Here is a 12,739-nt window from a genome sequence, read left to right as displayed (position 1 = left end):
CCCTGTCTCTGCTTATATGTCCAGCGCATTGACTGCTTGATGAAGCAGGAACATTTTGTTGAAGCCCTCTCTTTGGCCTGGTCCTTTCACGAGGGAGCTGCTAAGGCTGTGGTTGGTGGGTATAATTCATTTCACTCCTCTGTCATCGATATCACAGCCACACATTACACTTGCCTGCGATATCTATACCGAGCGCTCCGATGCCCACTAGGACCACCGTCACCTTCACCCTCCACATCTTCTCCACCTCTTCTCTGAGTCCTTGGTGTTTCTCCAGCTTCTCGTGTACGATATGTGATTAACTAATTGGCATTCCAGAAATGTGCACAGCTGGTGCCCATTCTGCTTGGATGCCAGTAGGATCGTGTGATAATCCAGACTTTGGTCATATCCAGTGTGACCAGCCATCAGTTATGATATGTGTATCCTGGATTTCACTGCCATTTGTCTTGGGGCTATGAAGTTTTAATGCACGCTTTTGGCACTTTGGTCAAATCTGTTGACTCTCTTGAGCATGACCCTAATAAGCTGCCTGCAAAGAATAATTCCTGACCAACACCAGCACCAACAGTGGGGTCGTTTCCAGTTTATGACAAACAGTATCACTGCATGCTTGTAGCTAAATGTTACCATACTCATAACATTATACTGATACTGTTATATATACTATATTATACATACTATACTTATATATACTACTTATGACAGATCATTTGTGAACTGTGTGTTTTTAAGGCCTGTATGGAGATTCTCTGAAGAGGAAGGCAGTGGTCAGTGACAAGGTGAGGAAAGATAAACGTTTTCTGTTGCATCAAATCTACTTTTACTTTGACATTTCAGCTTTCTAAACTCACCGTGTCCACAGATGATCGAGATCCTTTTCCAGTTTGCTGAGCATGCTTTGAAAAAGTGTCCAGAACAAGGCAAAATCCAAGTGATGGAGCAACATTTCCAGGTAAACTAAACTGCCGTAGAGAACACAAGTGTGTAGCCACAAAGTTAGTACAGTAGCATGGTACTGGCGTCCAACCGATCAGTCCACTTTGTATTAAACTGACGAGTCTTCTTATCTTATTATTCAGGATCTGAGTTCATCAAGCATATTGGCCTCAAGTTCTGTGTTTTGTAGAAAAAAAAGATTCCCTGGTTGCAGAGCATTATAATTAGAGCTAGGGACGTTCCAACGAACTTAGTTGACTCAAAGAAAAATGAGACAGACTAAGAAACACTCAGATATCAGCTTCAGTTCCAGAAGAGTTTAATGGACAAAGACAAATCCATTAATCCCACGCTTGCTAAATGTGCAGCACCTCGCATCGTACCAACATTATACTCTAAACAGAACTGATGTAAACTATAACAGGAAAGCATGATACCACAAAGATGTGTAAAAAATAAATAAAGACTAAAAGTGTGCCGGTGCATTATGAATGATGCACATTGCTCAAAAATGAATGAAATAAAATCTTGTATCCAGGATGGCATTCTGACGGTGTTAAGAAAAAGATCAGGCCTAGACTAACAGATTGATGGTGCTTCTCAACAGTGATGCTCCATCTGGTGGCCGGTGGCTGTGCAACATTTTTAGGATACAGAAATTTACCCGTGTTGTTCGAAAAAAAGTGATTTCCAATTCAAATCAGTTCAGTTTTTTTATACAGCACCAAATCACAACAACAGTGGCCTCAAGGCTTGTAAAGTAGACCCTACAATAATACAGAGAAAGGCCCAACACTCATATGACCCCCGATCAGCAAGCACTTTGCCCACAGAAAAACTCCCTTTTAACAGGAAGAAATCTCCAGCAGAACCAGGCTCAGGGAGGGGCGGGGCCATCTGCTGTGATTGGTTGGGGTGAGAGAAGGAAGACGGGATGCTGTGCAAGAGAGACAGAGATTAATAACAGGTGTCAATGCAGAGAGGTCTGCACATAGAGAGCGGAGAGTTTTCCAGTGTTTCCATTCTCTCTGTCCTTGCTGGTATTCATAAAGCAGCCAACATGATTTACCTATGGGCTATGTGTATGTAGCTGAAAGAGTTAAGATGCTGATTGTTACTGTTTAATCAGCTCTGTTTTGTTGACATGAATGTTTAACATTTGAAGTAATTCTCTACCAACCCCACCCTCTCTTTGTGTTTCTCTCAGGATGTAGTTCCAGTCCTGGTGGATTACTGTCTGCTGCTACAGAGGGCGTACGTGAACACACACGTGAATCTAAATTGCCCATAGCTTAGCCCTGTCTGAGGTGTGACCTGATAGGATGAGGGAAGAGGATAGGTGGATGGATAACCTTTTAGGTCTGCTATTTTATCTTTGGGGCAGCGTTGGCTCAGGTCGTCTACCAATCGGAAAGTTGGCGAATCAGCTGACTGTGTGACCGTGAATTTCAGATAAACCCCTTAAGTATAGAAAAGAGTGCCTCTATGAATGTGTGTGATCAGATGAATGAGGCTCAGTTTGAAGAAAAAGGCTTAGTAGCCATCAGTCTTCATCTTTCAGTTGACAGTATAATCTTACTGAGTAATATTCAACAAAGTGGGTCATCAAAGCTTCTGACACTAAAATGAAGACAAAAGATCTTAAAACTTCTTGTGTAATTTTAATTAATTCAATGTTTTTAAACTTGCAGACAGCATTTGAAACACGCTTATAGATTACAATGAAAATATTTAAAAAACTCCACCAGTGCACACCAGTGTTCCCTCTAATGTTTCACGTGTGTGAGCGAACACACAAACTCCCTGAGCGTCCCCTGGACCACTGTGAGCGACAGCAGACGTGTGCACTGTGGTCACGCCAGCATCCAAGTTACATGTTTATTAAAGTAATCAAATTACAGCATTTATGTTAGACTACTTTTAATTACCTGCTTCAGCCCACTTACAATGAGAATGTAAACAATCTTGTTCCTGACCTGCAGCATGTTAACACTGTTGGAAGGAAAATAACTTGAACTCCAATTTTGAAAACACAACTTTCTTTTCTTTATTTTTAAAAAGCTCTGACTGTATTGTGAGTCTGTGAACACCAAACATTGCGTGTTTTTTATCATAACTCTGGTTTTACGTGGCCGATCAACACGATTTAAAAACTGGTATAAAGTCCACACTTTGTCCGTCAGTTGTTCCGTCTGTCCTGCTCACATCTCCAATGGTTGTACACTAACGTGGCTTCACTCCACATCAGCCGCTTTGCTAAAACACCGGTGTCGCACATAAGGACGCTGTCATAGCCTGTCAGCGACGCTGATTGGCTGCGCATATACACATTATTGGTGGACTTTGAGATAAGGTGGCATCGTTCCCATACGGGAGCGGCCAGTAATGACTAACACTGCAAAACAGAATTGTTAAAGTTTTAATTTCAACTCAGGTTAGATTATTTTGTGCGCAATGCAGATTTTCTGTGCGCAGAGACGTGCGAGCAGTGCGCAGCTTAGAGGGAACATTGGTGCACAGGTGTGTATGCTGTAACACTCTGTAAATGTGTGTTTGGGTCTGAGCCAGCACATGGAGTACTTTATACTTCATGTACTGCATCACATCAAAGGGATGAACTGATCCGAATACGTTTTTGTTGTACCACCAACAATGTTGACTTCAGATTTTCTTTTTCTGTGTGTGTGTGTGTGTGTGTGTGTGTGTGTGTGTGTGTGTACAGTGACCTCCTCTTTAACCAGCTGTATTCGCGGCTGGTAGAGAATATGGTTGCTAAGGCTGTGTTCTTGGAGTCACTGGAGTCGTACGTTGTTGCTGATCGTGTTGGACACCTCACTGCAGCCATTATGAGGGACCTCCTTGACCACTACCATAGTAATGGTATGATGGACAGTCTGGAGAGATGCATCGTCCACCTAGATGTTACCAGCTTGGACATCCAGCAGGTGTGTATGCATGTGTAGTAAAAACCGTCCAGCAAAAACTGTGCGAGCTGTCAAACTCTGTATATAAATCAGAAATGGCGACGAGGTTCTGTGTGTTTGTGTGTTTGTGTCAGCAGCAGCCCACCCAATGACTGAGAACAGTCCGAGTACAGTTATACTGATAAATGGTCCTGTGTGTGTCTGTGTGTGTGTAGGTGGTCCAAGTATGTTGGGAGAACCAGCTCTATGATGCAATGATCTACGTTTTCAACAGTGGGATGAATGACTACATCACTCCAATGGAGGTCGGTCCTTTTGTCTCATAGCAGGGCAGTTTCTTTACAGAAGCATTATTTTATTGTCTGACATGAATTCGAGTAATGAAAATGTGTCATTTTAAGAGACAACAAAGGTTCCAAAGTACGAAAAGTAAGTGTTACTAAAAAGATGGATGAGACTAATGTGGTTGCTTAGCAAAAAGCCAGCGATGTGATTGGGTATAAAAAGGTATGTTAGTGAGGCGGCGTGACTAATCTGCAAAACTGCATCTACAAATACTCATTAATCAACAGTATGCAACACAGGCTCCATCAGAGCTGAAATGTATGCACAGGTTTTAGATCAGAATGTCCACACAATGTCTGTTAGCAAGACAATGCTAAACCTCATGCTACATCTATTCCCACAGCATGGCTTTGTAGTAGCAACTCTATAAACACTGAAGGTCTGTGCAGGCATGAAAACAAAAGTACAACACGGGCGACCCGGGACTGTTGAGCAGCAGGAATCTGCTATCAGACAAGAATGGGACAACAGCCGAACTCACGTCATTGTCATTATCCAAGTACAGCCACTACAACAACGTTTACAGTATCAGTCAGAGGGCAGGAGACAATATAAGGCTTCCTCTCACTTTTATTCAGTGGCAAAGTGTCATTTCATCAGTTTTTGTCCTTATGCATCAGTTTTTATTTAGTTATCGTCTCATTTCATCAGAAATAAAGGTTAATGAACATTTAGGTGAGATGGTGAGATGAACACTGCATTCAGTTCAGTTTTTCCATCTACGTGGATTTAAATGAGAATGATTCATAAAAATCCCGTTTGTTGGGCAGTCTGTCAGGCAGATGTAGAGGGTTGCCATGGCAGCAGAGCTGATTCAGTCATTTGGAGAAGACGGGCCTCCATCTGCACCACGTACTGGTGCATGATGGGTAACAGTTTGTTCACTGATCGTCTCCAAAGCTTTTTCTTTTTTAACAAACCTTTAAAAAAACATCTGAATCGATTGATTCATTGATTGATAAATCCTCTTTATTTCAGAAACTCTTTGCAGTGATTGGTCCAACACTTAAGGAGGGAAGGAGCCTAACAGGTAAAAACCACATTTGATCCGTTGTTGTCCATCTTGATAGCAAAGCTTTTCATCAAATAAATCTCTGCATTTCTGTTCTTGGTTAGATGAGAACGTGGTAATGGGAAACAAACTACTCGTGTACATAAGGTAACTCATCCTCAGTTTATTGTAGCATAAACCCCTGTTTAGCATAAATGCTACGTTTACTGTCGACGAGCAGTCGAACGTTTATTGTGATTTTAAGCTCGTGGCTTTAGGTTTGTGCACCTGAGTCGAATCTTTGTATTATGTACACACCACTGTTTATGCATATATCTGACAATATATGGTGTGTGTGTGTGTGTGTGTGTGTGTGTGTGTGCGCGTAGCTGTTGTCTTGCAGGGAGGGCGTATCCACTTGGAGATATCCCAGAAGACCTTGTGGTTCAAGTCAAGAACCAGGTATGCAGATACAGTTGTACTGATTAACTACGCTGTACTGTGATTATAAATCACAGCGCCTGCAGGTCCATCAATACTGTGAACGTCTATTATCAGTGAAGACTGTTGCTCTTGCTGGTTGGTAACAGAAATACTAGCTGGTTAAACACATTTTTTCCCGGTTCAGTTCATTCTGATAGCACCAGTCACGAGACGCTCCAGCAGAGTAAACTGGACACAACCAACCACAGCGATGTGCTGATGTTAGCGTGTAAGGAAACACGGCTAAGGACAGTTTTAGTGATATAGCAGAGGAATATAGCTGGTTGGGTCAGTGCCCTCCCAGCCTGTTTTCAAAATCAGCTGGATGTTTGCCACACTATCATGCTCACTATAATAGGGACTAATTTAGTCTCATAAGCCTTCTGGGTCAGGGCCTTCCCAGAAGGGAAAGCAGGAATGGCATTCAAGTCTTGGAGATCATCACTCACAGCGTGATTCAGTTTGGGATTGTTAGAGGAACACCAGACGATGATCTGAGATCAGATTTGTGATCCTCAAACTCAAAGGAAATCTTAAAAAAGATTCAACCTTTAATCTTCGTGTGAAGCCATTTTTTTCTTTGGATGCACATTTGGGGTCATTGCTCTGCTGAAAGGTGAAATTCGTCCTCGTCGTCAGCATTCCAGCAGACACACTTTTGTATCACATTTAACATCGTTTCTTGTTTTTTCTGTCTGCTTGGGTACAACATGCAGGGTCCACACAGCTCAGCATCGCCTCAGGTGTGACTGTTAGAAGGGTTTGTTTACGGCATCATCTGTTGAGCAGCTCTGGGAGTTTTAGACTCGCTGGTTTGTCTCATCGGATTATCTGACGCAGAAATCAGTCACCGGGAACATCCGTGGATTAATCCCAGAGAAACCTTTCAGTGATGCCTTTTTTCTAAACACTGGTAACTAATGTTTGACATGTTCTTGTGTCTGTCAGGTTTTTGACTTCCTAATCCGTCTCCACTCAGCCGACTCGTCCGAGGAAGAGGACGTTTTCCCATTCATTCGTACACTCCTCCACTTTGACACCAGGGAATTTCTCAATGTTCTCGCCATGGTGAGATTAAAATTTTAAATGTAATCAGAATGTATTCAGATCTGGGTTTTTATTTTGTTTGTTGTTGTTTGTGGTTTAGCCTGGCGTGGTTTGATGGTTTAATGGTTTACCCAGTTGGCTGGTTTCCCTGGTTCGACTGCAGGAGAAGATGCAAATTCCCCTGGGAAGATCGTCTGTCATTAAATATGGCAAACAGCGACAATCATGAACATAAAGAATCTTACAAAGAGTGGGCATACAGAGCAGCAGCATGCAGAGACAGTGATCAAACACAGTGCGCTCTGCATGCACAGTATCCAAATTCTTTTCTGGGTTTATTGGGCGTCAAGTTAAGCTCTTTGGTATCAACTTGGAGTAGATAACTTTATATAGATACTTCTCCAAGTTCCTCACATCTTAGCTAGCTCCGTCACACAGCATTTATCAGTGCGCTTCAATGCTAACATGCACATTTTTTGTTTTTAGACGTTGAATTCACGGGTCAGTGTTTTGGACTGTCATTTCTGACAGTTGTTACTGTGTCAGAGGACTCCAACACAGCTTACTTTACAAACAGGAGGAAGAGTGTGATGCCAGGGGAGCTGAGCAGGTATGCAGGGAGCTCCAAGCTTAACATGAGTCCAGCCTTTTCTTTAATGTCTGTTTGCTTTGCAGTGGGAATCAGAGTTGACAGGCAGGGTTGCAAAGGGGAGGGGTCAGGAAAAGTCAAGACTTGGGCACTGGGCCGAAACGTCAGGGAAGTGGAAAACTGCACGCTAAGTATTACTGAGTGTGTGCGACTACAACGATCTGATGATGCCTGGAGTTTTATACTGAGTGGCAGAGGAAACCAGGCGTGTCAGCTAAGGACGCAGACGACAACGTGTGTGCTCCGTGTCCTCTGAAGGAAAGGAAAAGTGGCGTTCCCTTAACGCAGAGAGGCAGAGTGAACGTGAAGCGGCAGGTCGGCACTGGGAGACCACCACAGTACCCTGAAAGATCACCTTTAGGGCACAAGTGTAGATGTATGCTAATAACCACAGAGTGCAGACCGATGTGGGAGTTTCCCTCAAAAAGGGAAATGTTACTTTTATGGTTGTTCTTCACTCATTATGATGTTCTCACTTCTTTCTAGACATTTGAGGACTTTAAAAATGACAAGCAGGCCCTTGAGTACCAGCAGAGGATAGTGGACATCTTACTTCAGGTAAAACGACAATGTGGGCAGTGAGCACAGGACGCACACGCCGGCTGTGAAGAACTCTTTATTACTATGTGTGGCGGCGGCTTTCCAGCGCTGGCCGCCCACACTCTGCTCTTCTTGTTTCCAGCTGCCCCACAGCCTTCCTGACACGACACCCTGTGTGTGTCGGGTCTTTCTTATGGACATGACTTTCAGATGCTGTTCTTCATCTGTTTGTTTGTAGGCCTCACACTTTTGTGAAGGACACACTGAACACCAATTAAACAAAACCGCTGCGCTATCTTTGGCATTTCATAGATCCAGTTAGTGGATGCAAATAAAAAATAGTCTGAAAACGTCAGTCCTTGCGTCTTTGACTGAGTGATTCAGTGTTAAGTTGATGGAAATGGTCTGGGACCAGGACTGCACTGAAAACACTTTGGAAGTCCTTCAGAAACTAAATCTGGCTCCAGACTTTTGCACAGTGCTGTAGATAAAACCCAAAATAAGAAATTCTTTATTTTTTACCATATTTGGGAAATAAAGCGGACGTAATGGCAAACGTCGGTGCAGTCATGACTGTGGTTTGCGTTTCTGTTTCTCTAGGTAATGGTGGACAACGCAGACTTCACTCCCTCCCAAGTGGGCGGGCTCTTCACCTTTTTAGCTCGTCAGTTGGCCAAACCAGACAACACCCTGTTTGTGAACAGGAAGCTCTTTGATCAGGTGACCAGTAGCTGTTATACGTTCAGTCTTTTTTTGAGCTAGGCCGTCCTCGAAGCAATTTCAATGTTTATTCAGCATTTCTGATTTGACTACCTCACGGCCTGAGCACAAAAACACATGACCATGAACAGATTGATTTCCTAATTTGGATCACACCATCGAATCCTGCCTGGATTTAGAGGAGGAACTAGAACCATTATTCTCCTTGAGAAGCAGCTTCCAGATGTGTGACGTAGCACAAACACAAACCTGTTTTCTCTGCTTGCTTACTTGTGTTGAAATAAATGAGGTTTTGATTCTGTGTTGTTCACAGCTTGAACGTATCTGTACAGGTGAACTGCATCAGGCAGCCGCCTGCACCTCTCTGTTTGCAAAGTGTTCATTCCTCTGGCAAAGTCGTGTCTGTGCACACAAAGTGTTTAGACTTTATTAACATATTAGTGTAACATATGAAGGATTGAAGATGATCTAGTCTTAGCAACAGCACATCTTACCCTCTCGCAGATGTAACGAGACTTAAGCCAGACTCGACTATGACCTGAAAACAAGTCGATGACGTTTCACCTTTGAGTCTTTAAATGAATTGGTTTGTCTTTCCTCTTTCTGATCTTTCAATGATCTCATTGTCTGTGCAGGTGCTGGAGTTCCTTTGTTGTCCGGACGATGATTCCCGACACACTGAAAGGCAGCAGGTTAAATACACAAACCTCCGTCTCTCTCGTGACCTTGCGCTTGCTCGCCGCTCTCAACAGTTGCCTTGGTGCCGATAGGCGTCAGCGAGCTCCAGCGTGTCGACCTCCTGGCACAGGAACCAGACGCAGCGTTTTCTAAAACACTGGCGTGGTCGCCTGCTTTGTGCTCTGGTTGTAAATGTGCGTCAGGATCACGGACTGCTGGGAGTGCAGGTCCTCGGAGCCCTACGGCTGATGCTGGCAGCAGTATTCAGCTTTGTTCACACATCATAGAAAATACACCAAATGTTTACACTGAGAAAAGGAACCGTTTTAAGACAAACATGAGCTCATTTTGAATTTGGCATTCGGAGCAGCACATCTGAAAGTCTGTGTTTCCCACAGCGCAGCATCCCTCCTTCTTTTAACTACAGTCTGTAAACGGCAGCGAGCAGCTGCTGGACTTCAGCGGTGTTCTTGTCTGACATACAGCTGTGGGCAGGATCATCGTTTCACTGAACGGTTCTCCTTCCAGGATCGGCTGATTGTACAGAATACATCTTTAATAACTGTGAGACCTCGTAGATTAGAGAAAATCCAGACTTGAGCACCCGAGTCACTAAAGATGCTGCGTCATTAGAGCGTAAATGAGAACCTTTGACCACAACTACTGCATTCAGCTGCTGATTCAAGCGTAATAACTAACTTTGTGATTGATTTAAAGGTTCTGCTGGAGCTCCTGCAGGTCGGGGGCGTGGTCCAGTTTAATGAAGAAAGACTCCTGATGCTGGCAGAGAAAGCCAAGTTGTAAGTAGCTGAACACAACGAAGGAGAATTCAGTTTTAACAACTTTTAACTGCAGCATTTATCAACACGTATGCAAACTTTGCATGAGCAACTTTTAGTTCACTCCTGATTTAACTGACTGCTGTGGTTCCACCAGCCTTTGAAGGAAAAATGTCTCTTTGAGTTTTCTTGCTTTAAACAAGTGCACACTGAGGGCAACAGATGAACCAAGCAGAGTTTGGATTTGTTTGGCAAAAACCTGAAATCGTGTGTAAACCTGGACTCAGAGAAGGGAAAGTTGAGAAGTTTCTAAATGTGAAGGTTACTGATAGATTTGTCCGTATGAACAGTGCAAAGCACAAAGCCATGTGAGTGAGAGAAAATACACAGTGTTTTATTGCTGCTTTAACTTTGTCAGTATTTGATATGCACGACATATTTGTGATACACCAATTTCACTCTTGTGCATTTTCACATCAACACATATAGGAGTGTGGATCTTTTGCCTTACATACGTTACCTGTGAAAACAGCTGAGAGAGTTTATATATGAACACATCATGTAATTCAAATGGTAGCAATGCTGCAGGATTTTCTTCTTATTATCATGTGTTTTGCCACCAGCTACCAAATCTGTGAATTTCTTTATGAGAAGAATCATCAGTATGACATGATCATTGACTGCTACCTGAAAGACCCCCTCAGAAAGGTGAGATTATTCAGGTCATTTGACTTAAAAGTGTAAACTTGCAAATGTATTATGCTGTATATGTAGATATTATATCTATGGAATAATTGAGTGTGACTGTTTGTCAGTGGGAAATCTTTAACTACATCCACAACCTGCTGTCCATGCCTGGATACAGCCACGAGGAAAAACAACGAGTCAAGAGCAAAGTGCTGAAGCACATAAGGGTTAGTGCACACACACACACACACACACACACACACACACACACACACACACAGCTGTGCATTACATCCTGGTGCTTATTACTGTGGTAGATGGTGGGTTGAGTGTGACAGTCACAGGCTAAATGGGTCACATTGGTAGGTGTTTAATGAGAGATTTCTAACATTTCTGACAGTGGTTAGCAGGCTGTAGGTCGCTCACTCTGTCACTTGTCCACTTTGGTTTCTTTTTTGACTCAGTCTTTTTTTACAAACGTGTATTTGCAATATATGCGTCACTGTTACTGTGAAGGGTCGACAGTTAGTACAAGTATTTGTAATTTTGTGCTTCAACATGAAAGACAATCAACATGGGATTAAAGTGGAAGCTTTAATTCAAGAGGTTTAACAACAGTGTGGCCTTAACTGTCCCAAATGACAGAAGCTCAGAAATCAGTCTGGTCTGAAGGTCCGTCAGATGTCTTGGATGTCCTTCGTCTATGCTGTTTCCTGTCTGTAGATGCTCTGGCAGGCTTTTGTTGTTGACACCTCAAGCTGCTCCTTGTTTGCGGTTCTCTCTTGTTGTGTTTAGTGCATTAAATAAAAGAAATCAACAGCTGTTTTTGGTCTTTTGTTAGTTTTATTCTTGTAGAAATGATTTCAGTCCACACAGGAAGCAGACCCTATAGTTTCCTGCCACATCTTTATTACCCTGTTGCCAGGCAGAAATGCAGTCACCCTACACAGATCAAACACAGGATGTATGTAGTAGATATGATAATGAAGTCTTATCTATTCAGAGAAAGGAAACCGGACGCTGTCTGAGTTTGGGAGGTTCCATGCCTGCACTTGCCTTACCGAGGGTTAAGCATTGATGTGCCACTGCAGGAAGAAAGTCTTAGTACATAACAAATAATGTTTTTCACTCTGAAGCTGCTGCGTTGGATCACGATTAGATGAATAACAATAATGTGTACTGTATTGATCCCCGTGGGGAAATTCCTCTCTGCATTGAACCTGATCACTCAGTGAAGCAGTGGGCAGCCATTAGGCGCCCGGGGAGCAGTGTGTAGGGACGGTGCCTTGCTCAGGGATACCTCAAGGGTAGCCGTTCAGGGGAATCGAACCCCTGACCTTCTGATCACGGGTCCAACACTTTACCCACTGAGCTAGCTATCTTCTTGTCTTGAGGATCTCTCGGGTTGCTTCTGCAGTTTTCTGTGGTCGTCTCCCGTCTGCACTCTGAGCTGCTGTCTGCAGTCTGCAGCGCGCCCTGTACACGTCACAGGTTATCCTGATGCTTCTGTCAGCACACCATCAGTTAACACTTGGTTTCAGTTGACACACATGCTCATCCTTATTTCAGTGTCTCGACGAAGTTAAGACCTGGATGGCCTCAAATTTTCTTAATTTTAACGAGGAAAAAACTGAAGCGATCATCTTTGGATCAAGCTGCTATTCTAGTACCCCGGATCTGCACACTTTGGCACCTTGTGTTAAACCGCATGCCAAAAATCTGGGGGTTATCCCTGATAATAAGTTTACCTTTGAGTAACAGATTAACTCTGTTGTACAGCGGTCCTTTTTTAAATCTTATCCAAGGTGAGATCATTCTTATCTTTTAAAAAACTAAAACGGGCAGTTCACGCTTTTATGGACCACTGTAATCCTTCATATGTAGCTGTTAGCCAGCGTTGTCTAGCACGGCTCCAGCTGGTCCAGAGCGCTGCAGCTCGTCTCCTGACACGAAGAGA

At 43.3% G+C, this 12,739-nt stretch overlaps 1 protein-coding gene across 2 annotated transcripts in view; it reads left to right on the top strand.

The window, feature by feature from the left end:
* Positions 1 to 12,739, top strand: part of vps8 (VPS8 subunit of CORVET complex) — a 70,675-nt gene that overhangs the window by 37,430 nt on the left and 20,506 nt on the right. For both annotated transcript variants that reach the window (XM_082556844.1, XM_082556843.1), the window contains exons 17-32: positions 25 to 115; positions 736 to 782; positions 866 to 955; positions 2,147 to 2,193; positions 3,662 to 3,884; positions 4,079 to 4,168; positions 5,187 to 5,238; positions 5,325 to 5,367; positions 5,589 to 5,661; positions 6,631 to 6,750; positions 7,865 to 7,936; positions 8,519 to 8,638; positions 9,274 to 9,330; positions 10,034 to 10,116; positions 10,719 to 10,803; positions 10,911 to 11,009. In XM_082556844.1, coding sequence (XP_082412970.1) covers positions 25 to 115; positions 736 to 782; positions 866 to 955; positions 2,147 to 2,193; positions 3,662 to 3,884; positions 4,079 to 4,168; positions 5,187 to 5,238; positions 5,325 to 5,367; positions 5,589 to 5,661; positions 6,631 to 6,750; positions 7,865 to 7,936; positions 8,519 to 8,638; positions 9,274 to 9,330; positions 10,034 to 10,116; positions 10,719 to 10,803; positions 10,911 to 11,009 — 1,392 coding nt within the window. The remainder of the gene's footprint in view (positions 1 to 24; positions 116 to 735; positions 783 to 865; positions 956 to 2,146; positions 2,194 to 3,661; positions 3,885 to 4,078; positions 4,169 to 5,186; positions 5,239 to 5,324; positions 5,368 to 5,588; positions 5,662 to 6,630; positions 6,751 to 7,864; positions 7,937 to 8,518; positions 8,639 to 9,273; positions 9,331 to 10,033; positions 10,117 to 10,718; positions 10,804 to 10,910; positions 11,010 to 12,739) is intronic.

Source organism: Aulonocara stuartgranti (assembly GCF_965226115.1).
Source record: "Aulonocara stuartgranti genome assembly, chromosome: 13".
Lineage (NCBI taxonomy): Eukaryota > Metazoa > Chordata > Actinopteri > Cichliformes > Cichlidae > Aulonocara > Aulonocara stuartgranti.
The sequence above is the reverse complement of the archived record's forward strand: the minus strand, read 5'-3'. Positions and strand labels throughout refer to the sequence as shown.